At 37.4% G+C, this 25,300-nt stretch overlaps 1 protein-coding gene across 2 annotated transcripts; it reads left to right on the top strand.

The window, feature by feature from the left end:
* Positions 1–357: 357 nt before the first annotated feature.
* LOC137291916 (uncharacterized) lies at positions 358–14,463 on the top strand. 2 transcript variants are annotated; one of them, XR_010957289.1, is made up of 4 exons: positions 358–1,541; positions 2,229–2,329; positions 11,227–11,361; positions 11,616–14,463. XR_010957289.1 is itself a non-coding variant. In XM_067823477.1 (3 exons), exons 1-3 carry the CDS (start codon positions 2,029–2,031, stop codon positions 11,870–11,872), a joined length of 693 nt encoding a protein of 230 aa, XP_067679578.1. In that variant the 5' UTR covers positions 358–2,028; the 3' UTR covers positions 11,873–14,463. The 2 variants fall into 2 exon arrangements, 1 of the variants encoding a protein (XP_067679578.1); XM_067823477.1 differs by having other exon boundaries at positions 358–2,329.
* The last annotated feature ends 10,837 nt before the right edge of the window (positions 14,464–25,300 follow it).

Here is a 25,300-nt window from a genome sequence, read left to right as displayed (position 1 = left end):
GGTGTAAATCTAACTAGGGTCCATACAGGAAGCATGGGTCCCTAGTGTGGTGATCTACTTTCAGTTGTTAGCGATCTATAGCCTGTTTTTTTTTTACTGTATTGTCCATTTAATGATATTAGTTTTAACTTTATATTCTACTTGTTTTACTGTCGACAGTTTTTTTTATAATACACATATATTCCATCTAACCGTTAAGTGTTCCCGTCATGATATGGCTGAAATTTTGCCGATGTGACGTTAAATATTAACTCATTCACTCACTCACTCATACCGGGATTATTATCATCTGGGTCACTTGTTCCTCTTGTGTATTCGTTGTGCCTCGAGGAACTCTGAACATGTATATTTGTTATGTATTATTTTTATAAATTGAGGATAGCTGCTACGTTCCATTGTTTTAAAATTTCACTTTCTAACTTCTACATAAACATTATTTACATATTAAATGGACAGAAATGTCCTTTTCGCCTCAGTTGCGTTAGCTTTGTAAATAATTGAAACAGCATCGTTTACACACATTGTCCGTTCTGCGTAATATTCGAATAGTTACCCGTAAAAAATAACTTTGATGTTACCCGCAAAGATAGGAACAATACTTTCTCCTGTCCTTGGTCCATACAATGGTGACGTAACCTCAGTTATTGGCATGCATAGCCTGTTTGGTGGGTTTTTTTATAATATTGTGATGTCATCTACGGTTAAAATGTTTTAGTGCTCATTATTAGCTTTAAATTGAAATTTGGGATCAACTAGTTGTTCTTTCGCTGGTGTTTTTTTCTTTCTACATGATTTACCTTTATTTATTGTAAAGTTAAGATTTGTTTGTAATCCCGATATTGCTGAAAAAGTGTCGATGTGGCTTAAAATCTTAACTCACTCACTAACTTTCTCTTGTACGGAATTTTATGTGACTACTTTCTAGAACTAGCATCACCGTGTAACTAAACACAGTAGGATTACTTGATAACGCTTCAGGAGACAAACTAACCGACGTCATGATATGACGTCCTACTTTCAGTATGGGTTAACTTCTCACTTAGTCATTTCTGCCTCCTTTAGTTTTGGTGATGTTTTGGAGGTTATTTTCCCGATGGGAAGGAGAACTGTGTTCCTGACCCGTCTCAGGTAAGTACTCCTTTCATAAAACACCATTTATCACACCAATGACATCAAGTGGAATATTTGGTGAGTAGAAGGGACGACTTCATTCTTTTTGTACTATGAACCATCCAACGTAAGTTACTGCAAGCCTTTGACAGAGAAGTTACTTAGTCTAGTTAAGAGATGAGAAAAAGTTAGCTTGCAAGCAGTCAGACACTTCATTACGAGCTGATAAAAATTTAAACAGATTTGTCAGATATACTTTGAAACGATGCAACACGAAGTAGATATTCTTTGGCTGGATTCCCATAGGAAAGGCACACAAACGTGAAACATTGCCACAGAGGACTCGGCTGCTGTGAAGCGATTTACTCAGCGAAGCAGCTGATTGGGGCATGAGATTGCTCTTCCGTCTTAGAGAACAGCGGATATAGTGGGTGAGTAACTGAAAATTGCTCAATGCCACGAAGAGAGAAAGATCGTTTGCCTCACAACAAATTTAGCAAAATGAGAGTGATTTTCAGAAAATCACTGAAATTGCACTCTTAATAAAATGTGACTGAGAAAAACTGTCATAGAGTTTCGTTTGTTTAAATTAATGACATAAACATTGAATTAGTGAACATACACATTCAAATGGGTGCTTGGTAGTTAATTTCTTTAACCTAAATTTCTGATACAAAGAACAGTTAATGACCACCAAAATGGATTATTTTTGTTGACTCCCACAAGAATGGGACCTTTTGTCTCGTTGCTTTTTCTTATTTATAGAGCTGCTGTAACTTTTTACACGGAAAGCCCTCGAGAAAACGACAGTATGTTTCCGAAAATCGATACAGAAAGTTGTGTGTTAAGGATGCTTACTGAAGGGTTCAATACAGTTTGATCATTTCTCCATTGAAACCTCTGAGAGAACAACCGATAATGAGAAGAACATTTCTCCTTCTGGTTTTGCCAACTCTTACTGTAGCTGAAACATTTCAAGCATTTTCGGCAAGGAACGTTGATGCATATAATGACAAGAAAATTTCCCAGTCGGAAATGTGGATTGTAAACAATCTGAGCAAGCTTCAGTGTATGTCCGAGTGTCTTAAAGACACACATTGTGTCAGTTTCCATTTCAGTCCTTCGGAATCAGTTTGTGTGGCTCTACGGGAACGGTTTGAGGGATCCAGCGTTGCCTCCACGAATGCACTTGGGTACCAGCTCTATCAGACCAATAAACGTAAGTAATTGTAATTGTTTAAATGTATTAGGACAATCAAAGTGTACTGTTTTGAACATATGACTCTGTTCAAATCGTCTATACCGTTCAAGGTTCACTTAACTGAGTTAACAGTTGAATTTCCCTTATCTGAAAATAAAGGTTGGCAATATATCGAGTGAGGTAACTTGTAAGTATCACCCGTTGGTAGTTCGAAGCTTACATGGTGGACACTAAACGTATAATGTTCTATTGATACACCAAAATGGCACGGTAAACAATGAAACTAATATGGGTCCATTCCCCTATTCATGGTGCGATCAGTGTGAATATAATTCTGGTGCAATAATATGCATACATTGATATAAAATTACAACTATGTCATGGCTACGAGAACTTTGAAAATCTCGGCCATGACTGTTACTGATCACGGCTTTACATTCTCCCCCAAAAAAACTTAAAGTCCGTGTATTTGGGAACTGAAAGCAACAGAATCACATTCACTTGTTGTTATGTTTAATTACTATCAGAAATCCGTATGTTTCACTTGTCTATCTTAATTCATTACAATGGTTCATTTTAGTGTCTGGTTGAAAATGTTTTGATTTTGGGGCAAGTCATTCAGTTATCAATCTCTAGCTTAATCTGTAGTGCCTGAAGGATAACACCTATTTAGTGACACCTAAATAATAAGATGTACGGGACGCAAACCCTTTCAACAGTGAGATATTGATGTGACATTAACATTTGTATAAAAACGTTTCGAAAATCACCATACCTAAAACGTGCAAAAATCAGCTGATATTTTATGCCAGGCTTCCTCGCTTCACCTTCACTTCAAAGAATGAAAAACACTTTGATTAACCCTGGGTGATTTTTTGTTCTATGGAAAAGGACTTCAGTTTCTTAGATGACCACAAACACCTTCACTGTATATCTTTCTGTTTTAAATATTGCATCAAGAACAAATCCGTAAAACCGATGTGTACCTTCCAAACTCCTTCTAATATACTTGAATACCACATGCGAAAAAAAATAATAACAAGTCGTGTGTACAAGTATCACACCTGCCTGTCTGTGTAATTACGTAATGTGACAAACAGAACTCCGATCCACAGCCATGAATCAATATATTATTATGATGTGTAGTCCGATAGGCGGTAAGTTCAAACTGCATGTGGTCAATGATTGAAGTTATGGGGCATGGTGGGCGAGCTGTCTGAAGAAATTGAGAGTAACAGGATTATTGAAATCCTGTTTATCACTGCAGACCCAATATTTTTGCTATCACAAGAAACATCTCTTGTTTTAAACTTCGACTGATGATCCTTGCACGCAACATTTGCTGTGGTTTTACGAATCGCTTTCCTGGTTCAAGCCGCGCGAACCGAATCACTGCGAAGCACTATGGGCGCAGCACAACTGCATAAATGGCTACCTCACATAGACAACAGACAATGGAAATAGGAGAAGACATGGTATAACGACGACATAACCTCACAGTGGAAAGTACGGGTAAAGATAAAAGACGGCTGAAGACTGTGTATCTGCAAAACCGAGAGCTGTTTGACTGTAAAACTGAAGAAGCGTCACCATATCTGTAGTACACTGGATGAGTTGGAGTCCTGTGATTCTAGTAGAACAGACATATGGAAGATGATTGGAAATGTAGGTACTGGCAGTGAAAGAAAGAATGTAATACAACCGGAAGAGGGCACTATTAAAATCATCAACCCACTCCTAAAAATACAGGGTCTAAGACTGCATAGAGGTAACGTGGATATCTCCACGAAGGAAGGTCACAGTGCTTTAGTTCAAGCTAAGACAGGAACAACGTGTGACTTTGATGGTATACCAACGGAGATCCTTAAGAATACACAGTAGACACTTTCTACATAGACTTTTTGATGACTGTTTTATCTCACGGGGGATTCCAACTGAGTGGGTAAAGGCGTTGCTTACCCCATACCTAAGACGTCGACACCTGATACCAGATAACCCATGGCCATATCGCGATATAACTCTAACTGGTGTCTGGTATAAACTGTACTGTAACATTCTCAACTCCAGACCAACTGACCACGCTGAGGCTCTTTAAGTTATTGGCCGACAAACATAACTGAACACTTACATGCTTTCACTTGAGTGACGGAGTATGAGAAACAGATGTTTGAAGCATTTGTGGATTTTAAGAAAGCGTATGATTGTGTCGGGAGAGCTATGTTATGGAAGAAATTAACTCAGAGTGGAATTGAAGGCAGTGTATATCGTGTTATTGTGTCTTTGTATGACACTGATGCCAGCTGTTTGAGTTTGTACCGACGCGTTCGACGTGAAATGTGTCTTTCGACCAGGTTGTTTGGTACCACTCCCACTTTTTTACATTTTCATCAATGGCTTCATCATTCATATAAATCAGCTTTCACTTGTTGTCCAAATCAATGACCACTTTGCAAATGGTCTTGCCTACGCTAATGACGCTGTACTGCTGGCTGAGAATGAATTAAAATTGATGATAGACTGTTTAAACACGTGGTGTCTGAAGAACAAAGTGATTGTGAATCAAGCCAAAGTCAAGGCTATCCATTTCCGGAAACCGGAAGCTCCTAAGACAGAATCTATGTTTTTGAGTTTTGTTTTGTTTTTGTTTGTTTTTGTTTTGTTTTTAGTTTTGTTTTGTTTGTTGCTTTTTGTTCTTGTCTGCACCTATCTTGTACATACTGACTATAAGCGAATGGGCAAAGAGTAAGCAAGTTCAGCACGTCTTCCGCTTGGACTCGTATCTAATTACAACGTAATGGGAGGAATGACATATCAGACGTATACTAAGCTCTCCGATTCTATGGCCTGTTCTACAGTTGCATTTGGAGGGGAAAGCTGGGGCCATGGCAGCGTGCGAGCTGTTAATGCTTTACATCATCCAGCCATGCGGTTCTCTATGAGACTCAACGAATACGTGCCAAATGCAGCTTTGGTTGGAGATATGGGACAGATTCCACCGTGTGACAGACAATGAAAAATCGTCATAAACTTATATTAACGTTTACGTTCCATACACTATGATCAGTTCTTATCTAATGTTTTATATAAGCAGAACGTCGCAAGCGGAACTGGAATAAACGGATAAAACGTTCAGGAGTGAGAACTTAGAACACTTTATCCTTCTAAACTTTCACATCTGTTTTATATTATCTGAACTATGTGCCAAACTACAGGAGAGTTTTAGAGCCATTTTGCAAAGTGATGTTTAGAGGATTTACAGTAGGAAAGAGTGGATGAAAATAAGCTCCGGCTGTACAGACATTTAAAGTGATATCAGTGTTGAACCCTATATTTAATTCCATTCCGAGGAAGAACGTAAGTGTCCTAGCTAAGGTCAGATGCAGAGTAGCCCCCATACACACAGAGACTGGAGGATACAATATTGCACCGGTGGGAGAAATAAAATATTTTTTTATTGTAAGGATAAAGTTGAGAATGAAATCCGTGTTTAACTACATGGTTCCCTTTATAGTGATATACATTTTAAGTAAATAGTTGAATAACTGTGATACCTTTTTTATGATTTTACAGATGTACAGAAAGTTAGTTTCATCTTTAACTAGCTGTGTCTGTAAAACCATGGAAAGAGTGGTGAATAATAAATTAACTTGGTATCGAGAAAGCAATAAGCTTATATTAAATATTCGACGTGGTTTCAGGAAAAATAGAAGTAAAATTGATCATTTTGTACGTTTACAATCCTTCAAGAATGTAATAGTAACAAGATGCAGTATCGTATTTCTTTGATGTCTTGAAAGCCGGGCATTTTGAAGGATTTACATGACTTTGAGGTTTGAGGGATCGTTTACCTCGTTTTATATGTTTACGAAACAAGTCCGAGTTGAACTAAAAGTGCTTTATGGTTCAACTTCTTTATTATACTAGGTCACAACGTTTCGAGACAGATTCTAGTCTCTTCTTCAGGTGAAGTGAGGATAAAACTAAGGGGTTGTAGTATATATACACATCACAGTAGACCGATAACAATGGGTAACAAGATATACAGGTTTGTATTGATTGATGTACAGGCTTCGATTGATTGATGTACCCAATGCATGGAACCACCTTATCCTCAGTGACTAATCATTACCCAAACATCTTTATCAACACAAGCCTGCACACCAATCAGTTGAAGCCTGTACATAAGTTGAAGCCTGTACATCAATAATAATATATGAATATTTATAATGAAACGTTTGAACAAGTGACCCACATTGTTAGTTGCTGTATCCTTAAGGATGGTTAACGCACTATAAAATTATTGTCAGCCTCAAAGGGTACGTGAGCGCCAAAACATTCAAAGTCAATTTAAACTCTTCATGGTTTAATCGTAGACTATTGTATATTTTTATTGTCAGGCTAGAATTATCAGATTTGATAATGCTGTAAACGAAGCTAGTGCCAATGCAGGACCCTAGTAATGTATAGCCTGTTTTACATTGTCTTCCTATTTCTGGTTAAATTGTGTTAAATATAATCACTAGTTTCAATGGATATCAGTGATATACTGTTGGTTTTACTGTTTTTCGTCAACAGGGTTTTAGTTTCTAATTTTATTGATCTTAGACTACAATATAACTCATAATTGTTTTCGTTACCATATGCCTGAAATAGTGCCGATGTCACGATAAATATTAAGTCACTCATAGCATATGCTTATATGTCTTACTTATGCGACAACCTGTTCGAATCTTCAAAACAGTGTTGGCAACAGAGCAAAATTCTCTCCCTAGAGCGAAATTTCAACCAATCAGAGAGGTGTGTCTCCGTGACGTAATTTGAGGTATGTACATATCCGGGAGTACATTATGTTGTTTACCGGTTTGTCTAAACCTGAAATAATGACAATTGTTGTAAAAAGATGAAAACTTTACGTTTTCACAATATACTTCCATTTACCCCTGTCACCTGTTGTGCCTAGCTACCGAGTTACAGCTTGTTTTCATAGACGATTCTGTGAAAATCGCTTATTGTCCTAAACCTTATAGACCGTTATGTTACAAATTGTGTCATTCAAAATCCTCTTGTTAACTACGAGTACGTTGGATTTTCTACATAGATGAAAACAGAGCGTAATGTAATTGATTCTCGAATCAGTGAAAGAGTGAGTTAAAATTTAACGTCTCAATACAGCCATACTTGAAATGGAATATGTGTAAACTGGAAAAACCTGTCGTCAAAGGACAGTAAAAAACTAGAATATCACAATAATAAGGTAAAACTAATAGTACTACTTGGACAGTACAGTATAAAAAACTGGCTATAGATCGCCAACAAGTGAGGTTCGATCACCATACTAGGGTCCATGGAGGCTTAGAGTACACTAGTACTTTTGCTACCTGCTTGGACCCTAGCTGGATTTATATCAACTCTTCAGCCGTTGGCGATTATGGTCGCATTTAGCCAAAATTAATATTACAAAAATACTACATTTAAAAAAGCTGCTAAAGGACAAGGTATGACAGAGGCCCTTATTGGCCCACAACATGTCATGATTATTCAAATTTTACAATATGATAATTTTATCATAAAAAAGGGATAAATTAATTGTTGAAGTTACCTCCAATTGTTTTTTATGCTTTTAGTGTTGTTATTTTTCCTCTTTTAAGACCTCAAAGTTACATTTTCTGATTTTCAGTGTGATAGAAAAGTGTGAGGAAAAAACATGACCCAACCCATATTTTTCACCACATACGAAGAGAATAAATTAGAATGCACACCTAAAAACTTCTGGTGGGTCACGCTTTTGCTCACATCAAAATGTTTATAAAAGTACATTTTTTCGGTCTATGAAATTGCCCCATAGATCATATAAAAAAATAAACATTGACATAAAATAACATCTTTAAAAACTATCCATCATATTTGTACATCTATGCCATTATACACTATTTTGAATGATTTTGTGCTCTAATATGCACATATCAAACATCTTTATTAAAATTCCAATATCATAAGGATATCGCAAGGCTGATTTATGTGAGGTAAACATTTGTTTTTGGTTGTTGGTTAGAAAAATAAGAAGATGTCTGAAGATTTTCAAAATATGATGGTTCACAAGTCTTACATATGTAATGTTTCAAAAATAATTACAGCTTGTTTCGTTCTTTCAAAATGGCGAACATCATGCCATTAGTCCCCGGGCGTCCTGTCAAACGTGATTAATGAGACTACACACCATTGTGTTAAAACGTGAAACAGTATAGCACTTTTTCGCACGTTAGACTGTTAGAAGGCACAGGGCATGGAACAGGATTCTTCGTCAGATACAGATGAATGACATATCCTACGTTTATGTGGATATTGAACAAAATATTTTTTTTCATTACTTTATTCACAAGTGTAGGTACATTCATTCACAGAATGCTTAAAATAATACAATCTACATTTGTGCGTATTGATAAATCTTGCTGCCTTCGTCAGTACTGACTGTAAGAATAGTATTCATAGACAGCATGGTCATATTTTCTGCAGATCATTAACGTAAGTCAAGTTGGTACGTCATGGCTCTAAACCACTACTGAAAGTCGTAGTGTTCATTGAGATAATGCATTCATTTTACATTGAGGTGATATATGGAAAATCTCACCCAAACGACTACTGATATCAAATATATCAACACGAGTCGATAAAGTAACAAATATCCGAGGCTTGTCGATCATAATTTTACCTTTATCAACGAATGTTGATATAATTGAGTAGACACGAGTGTGGTATTCTACTTCTCATCCAAAATCATTCTCCATTAGTTTTCAATGAAAAATGTGCATCTCTGAACACAGCACTGGCATTAGATTTGCAGTGTAACGATGTCATAGCATTGTGGCGTCATCAACTTCATGACATCATAGCGTTGTGCAAAATCTGCTGTCAAAGCAATATCTCCTGTGGTACAAAGGTTTGGATGATAAAAGTGTTATACATATTAATAAATCATGGCACCAGTGGAGTAATGGCATTCACAAGAAGTAGGTACATTCATGATCATTAGATACATAGACAACATAGGGAATACATATTAATGAGTCGTGGCATCCCAGTCAAAGCCACAGGTAACAATATTCTTGAGAGTAAATACATTGGTTATATCAACAGGACGATATAAGCTTAATCACAAGAGTAAGTACTTTCATTCTACAAACATACATACTGGCATACACACATAGAGTCTTATTACTGCTGCGAATAGGTACATTTAAATCTTACAACAACGGTTATACATCATACATGTTGAGAAGTCAATCCACACTGTACGTAATGATTGCTGATTACTAAAGATTCATCAGGTATTTTTTTCTGTTTTGAACAAGAAAACTAAGTAACACTGTTGCTAATGTGAGTACCCCTTTCAAAAGCCCCCCGATTCATATATTTCATATAGTCAGAGTTCTGTACGTATAATCACCAGAAAATCAAAATTATAACAGAAGCGGCAACCAGTCCATGAAAATTGCCCTAATTCACTGCCCCTTTAAGTTAGATTCTACATCACATGACCATGTAAGGAAGTGCAAAATAAATTTATATTCATTAATGTATTCCTGTTTTTGTGGACTGTATGCGTCTAAATGCAAATATTCCACATATCATTTTTCATTCATGTTGTGCAGTGTTCGTTATTAGATACCTTCAATGTCCTTAAGACATTAACTATTAACTTAAACAAATGCAAACAAAGCATTACCAACACAATGAAATACTAATTTACAAAATGAAAACAAAACAAAACATAGAATGACGAAAACAATTACCAACTAACCATCACGTAGTTCCTCCAACACCAGTTCTGATAGATTTCAGAATTTACAATTCACAGAATTTTAAGCATGCGATCCCAACGCTTTTCGTTAAGTTCAGCTGAAACTTGGTCCCCGTGACACACGCATACTACATGCGTGTGACATTTGAGTGAAACGCGATGCACACACGTTTCACATGCGTGTTACCCGCGTACTCAATGCGTTCGAAGAGAATGAACTTTTAGGCAGTAGTGTAAGCTTGTTGAATAATGTCCCGTCAAAGCCTTGGGTCACGCTCATCCTATGTTTTCGTATGCACAAGCATCTCCCTCCTGTATGCTGTGACCGGATTTTCAGATTTCCCGAAGCATGAATTAAAGAACCCAGAACCTTAGCAAATACGTGATCACGGAGTACATGCAATGCTTTTCTTTTAATTAATATAGGCGTTCAAATTTATGAGTTGACTCGGGTTGGTGCCATTGATAGTCTAAATAAGCAGCATAGATTTTAGTGGCTGTATGCGCACACAGAGCTGAAGTTCTGTAAAATTATTGTTCTCGGAAAATTTTGAAAGTAATAGTTTTATCTTTTCCAACCCTAGTAATATTAGTGTCATTTTAAAATGTGCATGCAATTCCCTACAATCGCCAGCGGCAGAAGGGGTGATGTAAATGCAGCTAGGGTCCGTGCAGGTGGCAAAGGTACTGTAAGTCCCTGGTATGGTTATCTACCTTCAGTTGTCGGTTGTCTACAGCCTGTTTCTATTTTGTATAGCTGTCTGTAGTCTATTATCTAACCATAATTTTGTAGTTTTAATGTCTCGTTGACAGATGTTTATTATTTGCTTTTGATTTTTACAAAACTCTGAGACGATTTAGTCACGATATGGCTGGAATGTTGCCATGAAATGTGATTTTGAAAAAATACTTTGCTCACTCGCATTATTAGTGATGTCTTTGAGTATTTATACCTGTGTCCCTTGCCACAAAACATTCATCACCATCTTGCGGGATGTTTTCCCAATCATTATTTTGTATGCAAAGATTTTGTGACTATATTGAGTTACAATAACGATCGAAATGAACAGTGTATCATAAGCATTATGTTTCAGAATGTGTTTTACTTAAATTTCAGCTTTGGTCAAGTTAGGGTCGGACTGTAAGATGGAGGAGGACTGTGTGTTCCTCCCTTACGCCCACTGTAACGACGGAGTCTGCAGGTGTGATGTGGGCTACGGCCCGGACGGAGACATCTGCCGCATCCTCACGGGTACGTTGAATTAAGAGTGATGCATAGTGTGAGTACATGTGAGGATGAGTGACATGACGTGAATTAATGTGTGGATGAGTGAGATGACGTGAATTAATGTGTGGATGAGTGAGATGACGTGAATTAATGTGTGGATGAGTGAGATGACCTGAATTAATGTGTGGATGAGTGAGATGACATGAATCAATGTGTGGATGAGTGGCATGATTGTTATTTTATCGCTATTGGCCTACGTATGTCCTTTTCTTATTCAGAATGTTCCACCTTCAGCAATAACTTCACCGTGTACAAGAGCCTGTACCTGGGGGGTACGGACATTTCGAGCCGTGTGGCATTTAACAACGAAGTGTGCATCAACGCCTGTATCGATACCGCAGGATGTAAGTCGTCTGAGGTGGATGTAATAGGGAACAGGTGTTACATGAACAGCCTTACCTGGCTAGGAGCACCCGCAAAGGACCATATGGAAAGTTCAAGAAATATCTTCTTCCAGCGGGAATGCATTTGGTGACCAACTAGAAGTTTTTAAATGTCTGGCCAGTTAGTACTCCAAAAGCTAAATGTTGTATATTTATTAATAAACCGAAATTTCTAAAAAAAATTCGCCGTTTGTAGCGTTGCAAGACTTTGAACAGTGTTTTGTAAAAGGGAAAATAATCGACAGTTTTGAAGCACTGACTAAATAATTGTGTGAAACAAATATTAGAAAAACGCAGATGCTTTGTTCTCATACAAATATCAATAATGAAACATACATTATATGAATAAGAAAGAAGAACACAGTGTAGCCCTTGAAGGATCACATGTACACTCTGGTTTCCCAGTTACTTCAAATTTTACTCTGCTCGTCATCAGGCTTCAACATTCACAGAATAAATTCATGAGACAAACACACATATGATAGATTTTTGTTCACATTTGGGTGCGATTTCTGCCACTGAACTGTGAGTTTAGGCTGTCTAAACACGTTTGGGAGTGCAATAACTAAGGAAGTAGTGATGTTCACACGTTGATTTTGTCATCATCCTCACACCTGCACTTCGATGTCGGCTTCCTGACGGAAACAAGAAAATATGAAAGTATATAAACAATATCAATGAAACCTGTCAACGAAGGACAAGAAAAATAAGTAGATACAACAAGTACATAAACTTGTCAATCCCCTTGATGCACTCCTTGATGTTGTCTTACTTAATCCCTGTTATATGTACAAAAGCTGATTCTGTGCTGTTTTGAAAACGGTAAAAGAAGCTACACCGAAACGTCGCATCATAGAAATAAAGAAGTTGTCATCCATAAAGTGTTATACGTTTCTACATAAATCTGAAACAGCTAGAACAATGGAACGTAAATGGCTCTGTTGTACAAGGACGGAAAAACAACTACAATATCATTGTGACAACTAAATCAAGCATGGAAAGGAAACACTTATAGTACAATGGGGACAGTACAATATAAAAACTGGCTGTCGCCAACACACACACACAAACAAACAAAACAACAAAACAAAACACAAACACACACACATAAACAAACACACAAAAACCCACACACATACAATGGCAAATGGTCTCGTTATCCAAAGTCATGTAAAACCCTGTAAATAGTAATAGCAAAATAATCTAAACGCACTAAATGATCGTTGGTACTCCTGTTTGTTTTTTTTGTTTGATTGGGGTGTTTTTGTTTGTTTGTTTATTTGTTTGTTTTTGTTTTGTTTTGTGTGTTTTTTGTTTGTTTTTTTGTTTTTTTGGGGGGGGTATTTATTTATTTATTTTTTGTTTTGGTTTTTTTTTTTTTTTTTTTTATTTGTTTTCTGTGTATCTGTTATTAGATTTCTGGTTACCAAGTACCAAATAAACAAGCTGATTATTTATTTATCATGCCTTAAACATAAAGCTCATGGATCGAAAAGGTTTTGTTGTAATCTTCCGAGTTATCAGAATTCAACTATTATTCTCCGCGGCCAACGTGGCTCAATTTCAGCATTCGAAGCACAAGACCACACACCATTGCGTTTTAATTAATGCAGTGTTAATGCTGCAGTCATGTACATAAGTTCTACTCGGCGTATTTCTCAAAAACAGACACTAAAACCCGCATGATTTATTCGCGCGATTACGATGTCACTGTGTTATCTGGTTCTGTATACACAGGCAGTATGCGTCGTCAATGACAACAGCGCCGACTTTGTACTGTAGATATTTTAGTAAGGTCTTCACCGTCTTCCTTTGTAATTCACGATAATGCACCTTACGTACGGTGATATTCGTGTACAGAATTGCAATATCTTTGCTGTATACCATTATCTAACTCTCACACAAGTATTGCACATGGCTTCTTTGAGTGGCATTTTGGAGTTGGTGTGAACAAGGAGAGTTCTATGGCTATACGTCGTTCGTATTATATTCAAGAAGTTGAATATCCATAGACCTGTCCTTGTACTGTACATACATACGCACGCTCCAGGGAACGCACACACGCACACACATATTCGTACTTATTGGAACAGAAGCACTGCTGTCGATTCACATTTAAAAAACGTTTACTTTTACTCGAACTAATACTGAGCTGTGCATTTAACATAAACAACTCTGTTCTGACTCTTTACTGCAGCGTACCGTAATTGACGAACTTATTTAGATATTTTTTTAAAAAACCAAATAATTGCTACAATTGCAGATGAGAATGCCTGCTGTCCTCACCGGTGTTAAATGTCATGTCTCATCCAAGTACTCCCGACAGTCTACCGTATACGCTATACTCTGATTTTTTCTTAATTCAGTATGTTTTATCATTAGTCATAAATTGTTAGCGTAGTTAATGCAAAAAGCGCGACACACCTACTATTTTCGGTATTTGTTCTGTGACGTTGTCGCAACTTATTATATTATGTACCAGTGCCGTAGCTAGACGTGTAAATGTTGCATTATTTGTATTAGGATCATATGTCCATTTGCTGTCCACGCACTATATTACCAGCCGTATGTTCATCTTGTATTAATGTATCACTGTTTGTCTTTGCAATGCCATGTCTGTATTGTTAAATGTATTTTTGAATAATTTCTCTGACATTTCCTTGAATAAAACCAAGAACTCGTTCCCCTCTCTTTTCTTGTTTGAAAGCTAGCTCCCAATATACAGTTCCTCCTTGAGACGCCGAAAAGTACTGTTAACTCACAGAGCACAAGGGTGTCGTACTTGAATTCCTTGGATGACACCTCGGTCAGTACAGGCAGGAAAGTGGAAACACATTTAAAACATAAAATGAAAATGCATTTCTTTAAAACATCAAGAAATATAAATGAGCTCAGAGATTGTGACGTACATCGTTTAAAATGTGTGATAACAGACTTTCATTTTGAAAGGTGAAATCTATGTAGTCCAGCAAAACTTCAGCGTTTCGTTTCTGGCAAATGGTTCAGGATCTGATGGTGTGATTAACTTCAGTTACAGTATGAATAACTCGTAAAGTGAGAATACTTCATCTTCACTATTACCAACAGAGAATAATGTCTTTTTCCATATGGCAATACCATCTTTATCTGTTAATAATTTATGAAAATCGTGATGTACCGACCAGTATTTTCTATCTCGTGTTACCCCTCTATAGTCCATCTTTGGTTGTTTCGTATGATTCCCACTTTCGGAATTGAGCTATTTTACGTCTGTATGTACAGATTGCACCTATCAAATTTCACGCAGCTGTTTGGGGCTCATTTGTTTCATGTAGGACAGGCGTCGACATTTCATAAAAGCGTGACTGAAAATGACTCATGTTACCACGACATCGCTATTTATACGTATACACAATGTGCCTGTGAAGAAGTTCATAGACAGACAACCTATTCCAACATAACTAACAAGCTTATCGTATTCACATAAAGACACACGCAACACCTCTTACATAACAAAATGTTAAATTTAACCATAATCTAGGACAATAATTTTACGGTACTTCAACCCCCCTCGAGGATACAGCCACTAACAATCTTAGTTACTAATTCAAACTTCCAATAGTAAAATGTGTATCTATTTACAAATCAGATAATAAATCAAATTCTTTTAAGAATGCAATAATTAAATGAGGACGGTTATTGTTAAAAAGATCCTTCATAGTTTTTTATTTAAAATATTTATCCCTTGTGATGGAATATTGAACACAGTCAAGCAAGACATGCTTGACTGTGATTCTTTCATCACAAGGGATACGAAACGAAGGGTCGTCACCCTTCAATAGGTATTCATGGGTATATCTCGTATGACCAATACGACATCGTCGCATGATGATCTCTTCAAATCCGGACTGACAACCCAAGTAGGTATAACCAATGTAAGGTTTGGTACAAGCCACTGTGCCACTATCCCAGTAAATAAGGATTTGTATTTGCTATATTTACTTTTTAATTGATTGTATTCTTGTTTATATTGTAGTTATTTTCCGACTTTTTAAACTTTGTCACTAATTGCCAAGGAGGAGGAGAAAGAAGCCGTGAGGGAGCTACATTTTCCAGCTCAGTGCCGGGAGCAGCAACAAATAGCTTAATTCTGAGACCAATAGGCGGAACAACAGAAGATCTTGTGTTATACAAATCCTCATATAGAGTACTAAAATCACAGTCAAATGCAGGATTAGATTTATTAGAATATTATTTTGTAATATATTGTAAAGATAATTTTATTCGGCGTTAGTGAAGAGAAGGCTCATCCGCCTCAATGTAAAGACTGTCAGCAGGAGAAGTTCTGGAGGATCCAATACAGAGCCTCAGACCTTGATGGTGAACTGACTCTAACAGTTTTAGCTTGCTTTTACAGGTCCCACCATATACAATGAAACCATAATCAAGCTTCGAGCGGACAAGTGATCTGTATATGTGGAAGACAGTCAGTTGATCCCCACCCCATTTTGAGTTGGAAACAACTTTTAATAAATCCAACGCCTTCAAGCATTTATTTTTTATGTATTTAATATGCGGATATCTGTAATAAGGTTATTTGTTTCCAACTGCTAAACAAGTCGATTATTAATCATGCGTTCCATGGTTTTGCAAACACGGCTAGTTAGAGAAATAGGTCGATAATTTGGCGGACCCGTCCAGGTTTAGGTATTGGTACTACTATAGCATCACACCATGAGGGGGAAAATTTCCCTGATGTCCAAATATCATCAAACATTTTCAACAGAGTTTGTAGACAGGATTTTGGTAAGTGCGATTAGATGCCCGCTCACCCGAGAAAACAGATCTTTCAGATTTCTCGCAACATAATGGGAATGCCTTGCAGTCAAAAATGCCACACAGTCAAGTAAAATATGCCTGATTGTGAACACTTCGTCACAAGAGACATACATAGGAGGTCCAACCCCATTCGTTTTCAACAGACAGTCATGAGTAAAAACCACACTGGAAATCGGTTATTAGGTTATTGGTTTCTAAGTACCAGAGTAGTCGATTATTGGCCATGCGTTCCATAGTTTTGCAAACGCAGCTAGTGAGTGAAATGGATCGATAATTAGAGGGATCGGTAAGATCACGTCCAGGTTTAGGAACAGGAACAATTATAGCATCACGCCATGAGGAAGGAAATTCCACAGATGTCCAAATACTATCAAAGACATGTAAATGTGTCTCTAAACAGGATACTGGTAAGTGCTTCAGGAGTTTATAGTGTATGCTATCAGCTCCTGCAACTGTATCGTGACCTTAGTCAAGAGCTTATGAAGCTCATAAATAGAAAATAATTCATTACATTCATTTCCCCATTATCTGAATTAAAATTAATAACTTTCTTTTCTTGTCGCTGTTGATACGTTTGAAATTTAGGTACACAGGTAGAGGAGGAAGAGTGCTTAGCTAAAGTGTCACCTAATTTATTTGCACTATCTGAAGTATATGTCAATATTTCATTTCCATTTTAAGGTGATGGATGCCGGGTGTGTTAGAGCCTTTACCTTTGATTCTTAGTACCATGTTCCATACCTTTGAAATAGGTGTTCTTGAACTCAGTTTAGAAACGTAGTTTTGCCATGACTGTCATTTATATTGTTTAATTGTGCGACGAGCTTTAGCATTTGCATTCTGAACAATTGATTCAGATTGTGAACTGTTGGATGGCGGCAGAAATATTTTTCCGCCTTCTTTCTTGCTTTTCTAGCTTGTTTGCAATCCATGTTAAAACATGGTTTACGAATGTGTAGAACCGCGGAGGACTATACACTCATCAGAAATTACGTTCAATTCATCAGAAAATATCTGAATAGGATCAAGGACATTCATAAATAATTCTGGTTTTAATCTTTCACGACATAAGGTTTGAAATATAGACCACTTGGCCTTTGTAAAGTTCCATCGTGAGGATGATGGAGCATCAGAGATGTTTATACCAGAAAGAATAGTGGGGAAATGATCACTGCCACAAAGACCGTCATGGACTGACCATTCAAATTCGTTACATAAAGTGGAATCAGGTACAGATATATCCAGAGGAGAGTATGAGCAAGTTGCCGGATGAAGATATGTGTTTGTGCCATCATTAAAATTCATAAATCAATGTTTGAGAAGAAATCTTCAAGTATCTTTCCTTTTGTATTGGTGCTATTACTACCCCAGGATTATGAGCATTGAAATCCCCCATGATAAAGCAGGGTTTGGGAAGTTGGTCATAGAGAAGTTGGTCTTATAGAGGATGATAGCGGTATAACAAGTGAACACCAAGTAAGAACGGCATGTAGGGTTAATCATACCGCAACTGCCTGCGCTGGGGTATGAACAGGACTGTGAATTGTGCCCTTACTCACCACAATGGATGCTCGCCCAGTAGCTTTATCACCTGGGGAAGAAAAACAGTGATAGGAATCGTATCCTCTCAAGTCGAATTTATCTGTGGATTTTAGATAGGTTTCCTGTAAACACAATGCTGACGGTTTTAAATCTTGAATCAAAAGCTGTAAATTGTTAAAATTATTTCTGAGTCCTCTGCAGTTCCACTGAACAATATGCAAAGACATTATCTTTTCGGGGATCTACCTTGCCCTTTCTTTGAGGGCAAGAAGCTATGTGTCCTCTGATTGTGGTTATCGGACACATCCATGTCTTCAAGGGATCCATGTTTATTATACAACTGGATCTTGTTATTGGATCCTTTTGACATTCTGCCACTTGGAGACGTTTTGCAATTCTGTCCTTGGTTTGCTTTTGCTTGTTGAGATTTGTTTAACATTTATTTACTGTCTGCTTGTGTATTTTGAAATAAGGGTTGATCTTCAGAAATGATTGTTTGTGAACAGGTAGTTGAAACAGTTATTGAATTAGAAGCAAGCTGAATTATCTCCGGACATTCTGTTTTCGTGCACGTGTTATCTGTTTGGCATCCAACAACTACACATGAAACAGGAACATGTTGTGAGACTGGCTGTGAACCACTTAGCGTTATCCAGCACCCATCGCGAGGAGGTGGCTCTTCACGGGTGCCTGTATTGGTGAAAACCTGTGCTAACTGCAATAACGTTCCCGACCCTCAATGACTGTAAAATGCGTTGAATTTGACTCCTATGCATTTTGTTTCATTATTGATGGGGAGCTATTGATTAATCGCTATACCGTAACCCTTATATTTTTCAGTAGACATCTATCATACAGAACACATCATCATGAATATAATTTGACTCAGTGACAAAACAGTAAAATCTGTCGAATCGCCAAATGTCTCAGTATAATTGAGTTTTCATTTTGTTAAATTCAGAATAGGACATTGTACATTAATTTCAAACATTTCAAATGCAGCGAAATTTTTACAAGTACATTTTCAGATTTCGACAAGGCGATGCTATTAATTAATATACGTTGGTGTATGTGTAGAACACAATCTAACTGTTGATAGAATCATAGAAATGAGGCGATATGGACAGGAATGCATTAAGTGAAACAGACAAAACAATGTTTTACAAATTATGGTCTACAGATGATCCATGCCACTGACACTTTGCCCAACAGATATACAACCTTCATTAGGTTCTTATTTGTTAACAAGTATTGGTAAGTGACAAATCTTATGGAAGTGATCACAATGTTCTTATCATGGATAATGAAAACAAAAGCAATCATAAATGTTAGTAGAACACAAACAGAGAAAGAAGTGAGAGAGCCTTCAGATTGCCCGTGTCATACATGTAAGTACTACAAGCTGTACGGAGACCTGTCGATATTTCACCAAATGAATCGATTTCATAGTCCACTGATGATGGGAATATATCTCTGTTCATCCCTGATAGTATCCATGTCACGATTCACAGAAATATATTCATTCTGATCTGTTAGACGCAGGCGGCTATACCTTTTCTTGGGTATGAATTCCTCACTCAACAGAACGTCAGCGCCATCACTATTTCTCTTATCTGTTACTATAGATGATGTTCCAGGATGAACTGAAACAAAAACTTGAATGAAGTTGGTTTATAATATTCTAAAGTTACTAACGATAGCGCAGATCTGTGTAGTGTCATGTGGCTGTCGCTCTGATCAAAACAACAATAGCATATCACTCAATGTAATCACGACAGTTGGGGAAACATAATTCTCGAAATGAAGTGAAATATAAAGCACTCATTTCCTGACTGTAACATATATTTCAAGAATCAACAATGTGAAAGATATCATAATTTGAGCACAATATATGTGGAATGAGAATGTGTCCTAAAATTGAGTGCAGTCCTAAAATTACCCAGGTACTGTTGGTGGTTAAACCTCTATTCGTTGGTTTCACGTTAATTTCAGACTGGTCAAGTTCCGGTTTGGTCGTATGCTTAGCGATATTGTAAATACACTCAAAACACAATGATTAAATAATAATTATTTACGAGTGACAACCCGTCATAGCTGACTAAACGTATAGATTTACATAAGCGGAATTTGACCAGAAGATATTTTAACACGCTTTGCGCATGCGCACAGCGAGTCTAAAATTAATGTGAAACCAACGAATGGTTCAATTCATGATCCTCAATTCTGTTGTGTATATGAATGGTTAAAGTTCTCTTACACGATGTCCGTCTGATGTCCTTTTCCTATGTGAGACGACTAGGTGGGATATTCCAAAATCTTCAGTGGCTGTCAGGCCATAAAAGGGGCACGTGCTGAAGCACATGTTGATTCTTGGCCCAACTATCCCTGGGGGGTTACCTTTGATTGGAGTTTGTTCAAAATAGTCTGACGTTACCGGAGAATGAACATGTACACGTGACTCTGTAAGAAGCACATTCTTTGTTACACATGCTCATATTTTTTCTATTGGACATAAACTAGTAATTAGTGAGTGTGTTGAACAATTGCGTTTTGTGTGGACTACTCCATGCATAGGTCATCCACGAACAACAAACCATCGATCTTGAATACCGTCCTGTAGTCTTGTGTCTAAGGAATAGTGCTAACCTAGTAGGACGGCGACGAACAATCGGTCATGAACAACGTGCCTTATGGACCCTATGGATGTCCCTATGGATGTCTACCCTACGACCTCTGTGTTCGAACATTACAGTGATAATATATACACGTAGAATGTTAAATTGTATTGATCAGTAAGGCGTTCGGGTATGACAAATATATTCCCTGTGATGCCAAAGGCGCCGCATAGGACGTCAATTCCTGGAGTAGATGGGGCAGATGCTTCAAAGGATTCTATAGTGCGTCCTTCGACCGCGTATCTATGTGGCCGGTATATGTTGTGTGTTTGTAGCAGAGTGTGTGCTAATATCTCACTGTCTTTTGGACAAAGGGATCTTGTTCCATGTAGCATTTCCTGCAAATAAAAATTTAGAAAATCACACATAAATGTAACAGAGTGACATCTGTAAGTTAGTGTTGAAAGAGAGGGAAAGAGCGAGTCAGTGGGTGAAACTTTCATGTCGAATGAGCAATGTTGTATGGTCGAAAGACCTATAATTATGCCCAAAGAAATAATAAAAACAGAATAATATTTCATAGCAAAATTTGGTATAAACAACCGGACAGTGTTGAACCTTTCACTTGGTTTACATAACAGTGGCTACTGATACCTCCAGCACCCAATTCTAGGCTTCCTCAGTATATCCCGTCACCAATCATTCTGCACAGTAACCACGCACGAGTTACGTCATAACTTACTTTTGAGGTGGTTCTACACAATATTGGCCACCATGTAGTCATACTCAGCTGTGACCTGGTACTATCACTGGTTGGTCCTGTTTATATTGATTATGAATTACATCGTTCAAGCTGACAATTATGTATGGTGCTAGTACCTTCGACAGTGCTCGCAAAACTATTTTCATATGCTCAGGAAGTCGCATTTTTTCCTACACTAAATGTATATAAGTACACCTTGCATATTGTTTTTGTCATAAATACATCGAACGTGTTGGAACGTCACAAAAACAGGTTTCACCAAAGTGTTTTGCGATTGAGAAGAGTCTCTCGCGTACTTTCAATCTTTATTGTGATTTCAGTTATTTGAGGCCCAATATTTGACTTCTTCCAGAGGGAGAGCCACTGGTGGCTGACTGAACTGTAGTTAATTCTGGACTTACGGTTTAAAAAATTCCTATATTTTAAAAAGTCGTAACTTGTTTTCAAAAATTACAAAAGTTTTGTTTGTGTGAAACATTGAAAGTAATATGTTGAGTGTCTTTGAAGGGCATTTGGAAGTGATACACATAAAGACAAGAGTTTTAATGGATGTCATTAAAGAAGTTGTCATCTATAAACACTCTTGTCTTTAATATTTTGAGTGTGTCTCTGAAATGAAATTGTTCAGCTCTTGTTCGAAAACTAAATGATTGGGCTGGGTTCTGTTCATTCGATTTTAAGCAGAGCAAATGACTATTAGTAACTAAAGTCGCGATCCAGGAGAATCAGATCCTCGTTCAGGTACACGTTCAAAGCGTATGCACAATTATACGTCCAATATATAGTTATCTTTTCTCTTTCTTCAACTGTTTCTTCCTTGTTTATAGTGAATGAATTTATTTGGAGATCAGACCAAAGACCCTTTATGCTTAGCACAACGTATCAGCATAATGCAGAGACACAGAAAGCGCCTGTAAAATCAGAAGCTAGAAGATAAAAGAACTTCTTTACCTTCAAACCCCAACATTTAATGTCTCTATTTGCAGGGTGCTTTTCATACAGTTAAACATTCTTCAAACTAATAATCCAATCTTGACAGAGGACACTTTCCCACACTTGATGATTTTTATGTGCTTGTTTACTTTTATGGAGTAGCATCCAAGGTCGCCTCGCCCAAATGGACCTATGTAGATACAAAATGGTTTAATTAAATGACCTGTTTAGATGGTTTTATGAAATCTCAAAGGTGTTCAATATCATTTGATACATGGAAGTTCCAAACATCACTCCCATATGCCGTTATAAGCATAGCTATTACATAAAAAGTGTTGAAGAGTTGAATATGTGGAGGCAGCTTGTGAAATTAGTCATTGTTGTATTACCCGACAATTAATTATTCTAAAGAATATTATATGAACAAGTGTTCTTGTTTCTTTTACTAATGTAATGCTTGTTTACAAACAAATTTCTGACTTGAAATTTAGGAAATTTAATAACGTAATTGTTCGGTTCTTCCAGTTCGCGAAAAATACTGTTTTGACACTAGCCGATATAGTAATCCAGAGAATATTACCTTTTCAAGGAACCTTGAACATGAAAATTGACAATTCTAAAAAAAACCCGTTGTTACAGTTGAACAGAAAAGGAACCGAATACACGTTCATTAAGTACACTCTTCAAAATAAGAAGCGCATATGTGATTTTGAAAACATTGGAATCAAGTAGCTGTGGCAAAATGAAATATAGTATTTCTTTCCCAAATGTCATTTTTTTGTGTGGCTATAAGCAGCTTCAGTGCCATATAAACGGCAATTGCAGGGCAGTGGAGGCTGCACAGCACAATCTATTTTGCGAAGGAATCCATTGTGTGAAGTAGAGAATCGACCAAGACGACAAGTTGTTGTCCCTTTTTTGAGTGAATCCTATCTCCGCAATCCCGTGATATCATATATTTCCGGGATCGGAAGGTTAGAAACTGGAGTCGAATCTGCTTCCATGATGAGCCACGATTCACCCTTCTCTGGCGAAAAGGAAGTCAACGGCGTTTACAGTGGTACAGATGAACGTTTTGACCCTAATGGCTGGTCGTGTCAAATCATGGAGTGTTATATTCAGCACACAAAAATCTGATTTAGTGGTGGTTCAGGGGAATCTGACAGCCAGTCAGTACATGGAAGAAATCCTTGTCTCCCAAACGTGCTCTGTACAATGGATTACTGGATTCAGACCGTTTTCTTTCTTTTTTTCTTCGTTTGGTTTAGAAACAGGGTAGCATAAAAATACTGAACCCTTCAGCCGTGGGCATTATTTGAAAAGTTCATCCATGGCCTAGATATCTCAAGTGATAATGTTGTATGCATAGTGTCATCACGTCCCGTTCGTTTAGATGAGTGATAGTTTAATTTGAACGAGAACGTTTTCGCTGTTGGCTCTGAGCACATGCTTGGGGTTTGACTTTCAGGCCAGTACTAACTACGTGCTAAAACCCCCTGAAACCTCAAATGTAAAATACCTAAGGTAAGACCAAACTTTCGAAACTTTTTTTACGACTGTAGACGTATATACAAAAGCCAGCCAGATGCCAGTCAAGAATGAATATAATTTTAAAGATACAGTCACTAACGTTGTTCTAAACCTGTGTTATGTCGTCTGAGTCCTGTTTTCTCCTGTCAAAACTACATTATGTCGTCTGAGTCCTGTTTTCTCCTGTCAAAACTACATTACCACTTGTCTCGGGAGTTCGTTCAAGTAACAGGAACCCAGCTATGAAAGCAGGCTAAAATACATTCACTTCAATATGTATTTTACAGATGCTTAAATATTCTGCTAAACCAACAAAATTACAATTGAAACACAGTTTCGTGAAATCGCATTGAGAAAACTGGATTGCAGTGCTAAAATATTCCATTTTACACTGGTGATGCCTCTGCTAAGCTTGTCATTTTCCCTAATCGTTTCAATGGTGAGTGGTATTATGTGTTTTCGAATGTCAGACAACGTAAGCGCGAGACAAGCCTGTTATATCGACTTTTCTTGGCGATAATTATGATTCCAGTCCATTACAGCGAGAGTGTGCAAAGCGCACGTGATGATTCCTGGCTCAACGTTCTCTGGAGATATAGCCTTGGTAGAAGTTGGTCCAAATACTCTGGAGAATGGAGATAAAAACATACGCCTGAGTCTGTGAGAAGGAAACTCAAAGGAACACTTCTGTGCGTCAGAGGCTCATATTTAATGGTTTGGCCATAAATTGGTAATGGGTGAATCTATTGTTTCTTCCAGTACTGACACATGCGGTTACATTTAGTCTCTGCTTGGGTATTCCAGTAGGTGACACTCATGAAGGTCTGATTGAGATCTGGCCTTCAGTAACACATGCTTGTCGAAAGAAGCGACTAACGGCATCGCATGTGCAACCACTGTGGAGCTACGGTATTGTTGCATATACACCTCTTTCCATCATAATCTAATCAATGCACAGCTCCGTCTTTCATTAAACGCCTGTCATACACTACAGCCATTGGTTGATTGTGGTGATAACATGAGCTTTATACTGTCCCGCTGTTTCAGGAAATACGACAGAAACCTGAAGAAATATGTACACAGTAAGACATCCCTGTCTATAGCATTTGTTCGGATCATTATTCGTACAGTCACTGAAAATAATTAAAGCATATTCCACCTTTTACTCAAACAATAAATCGAAATAAAATATTTCGGTAACGCTAGTATGACTGGGCCATCATCACCTTTGTCCTAACCAAGTGGTTGTTGACAAAAAGGAAAACACTTACTCTCACAGCAATAGAGGAGTTGTTATCCATATACTGTTATCCATCCTT

The sequence above is a fragment of the Haliotis asinina genome, chromosome 1 (assembly GCF_037392515.1).
Source record: "Haliotis asinina isolate JCU_RB_2024 chromosome 1, JCU_Hal_asi_v2, whole genome shotgun sequence".
Lineage (NCBI taxonomy): Eukaryota > Metazoa > Mollusca > Gastropoda > Lepetellida > Haliotidae > Haliotis > Haliotis asinina.
This window is presented reverse-complemented; position numbering and strand designations above follow the sequence as displayed.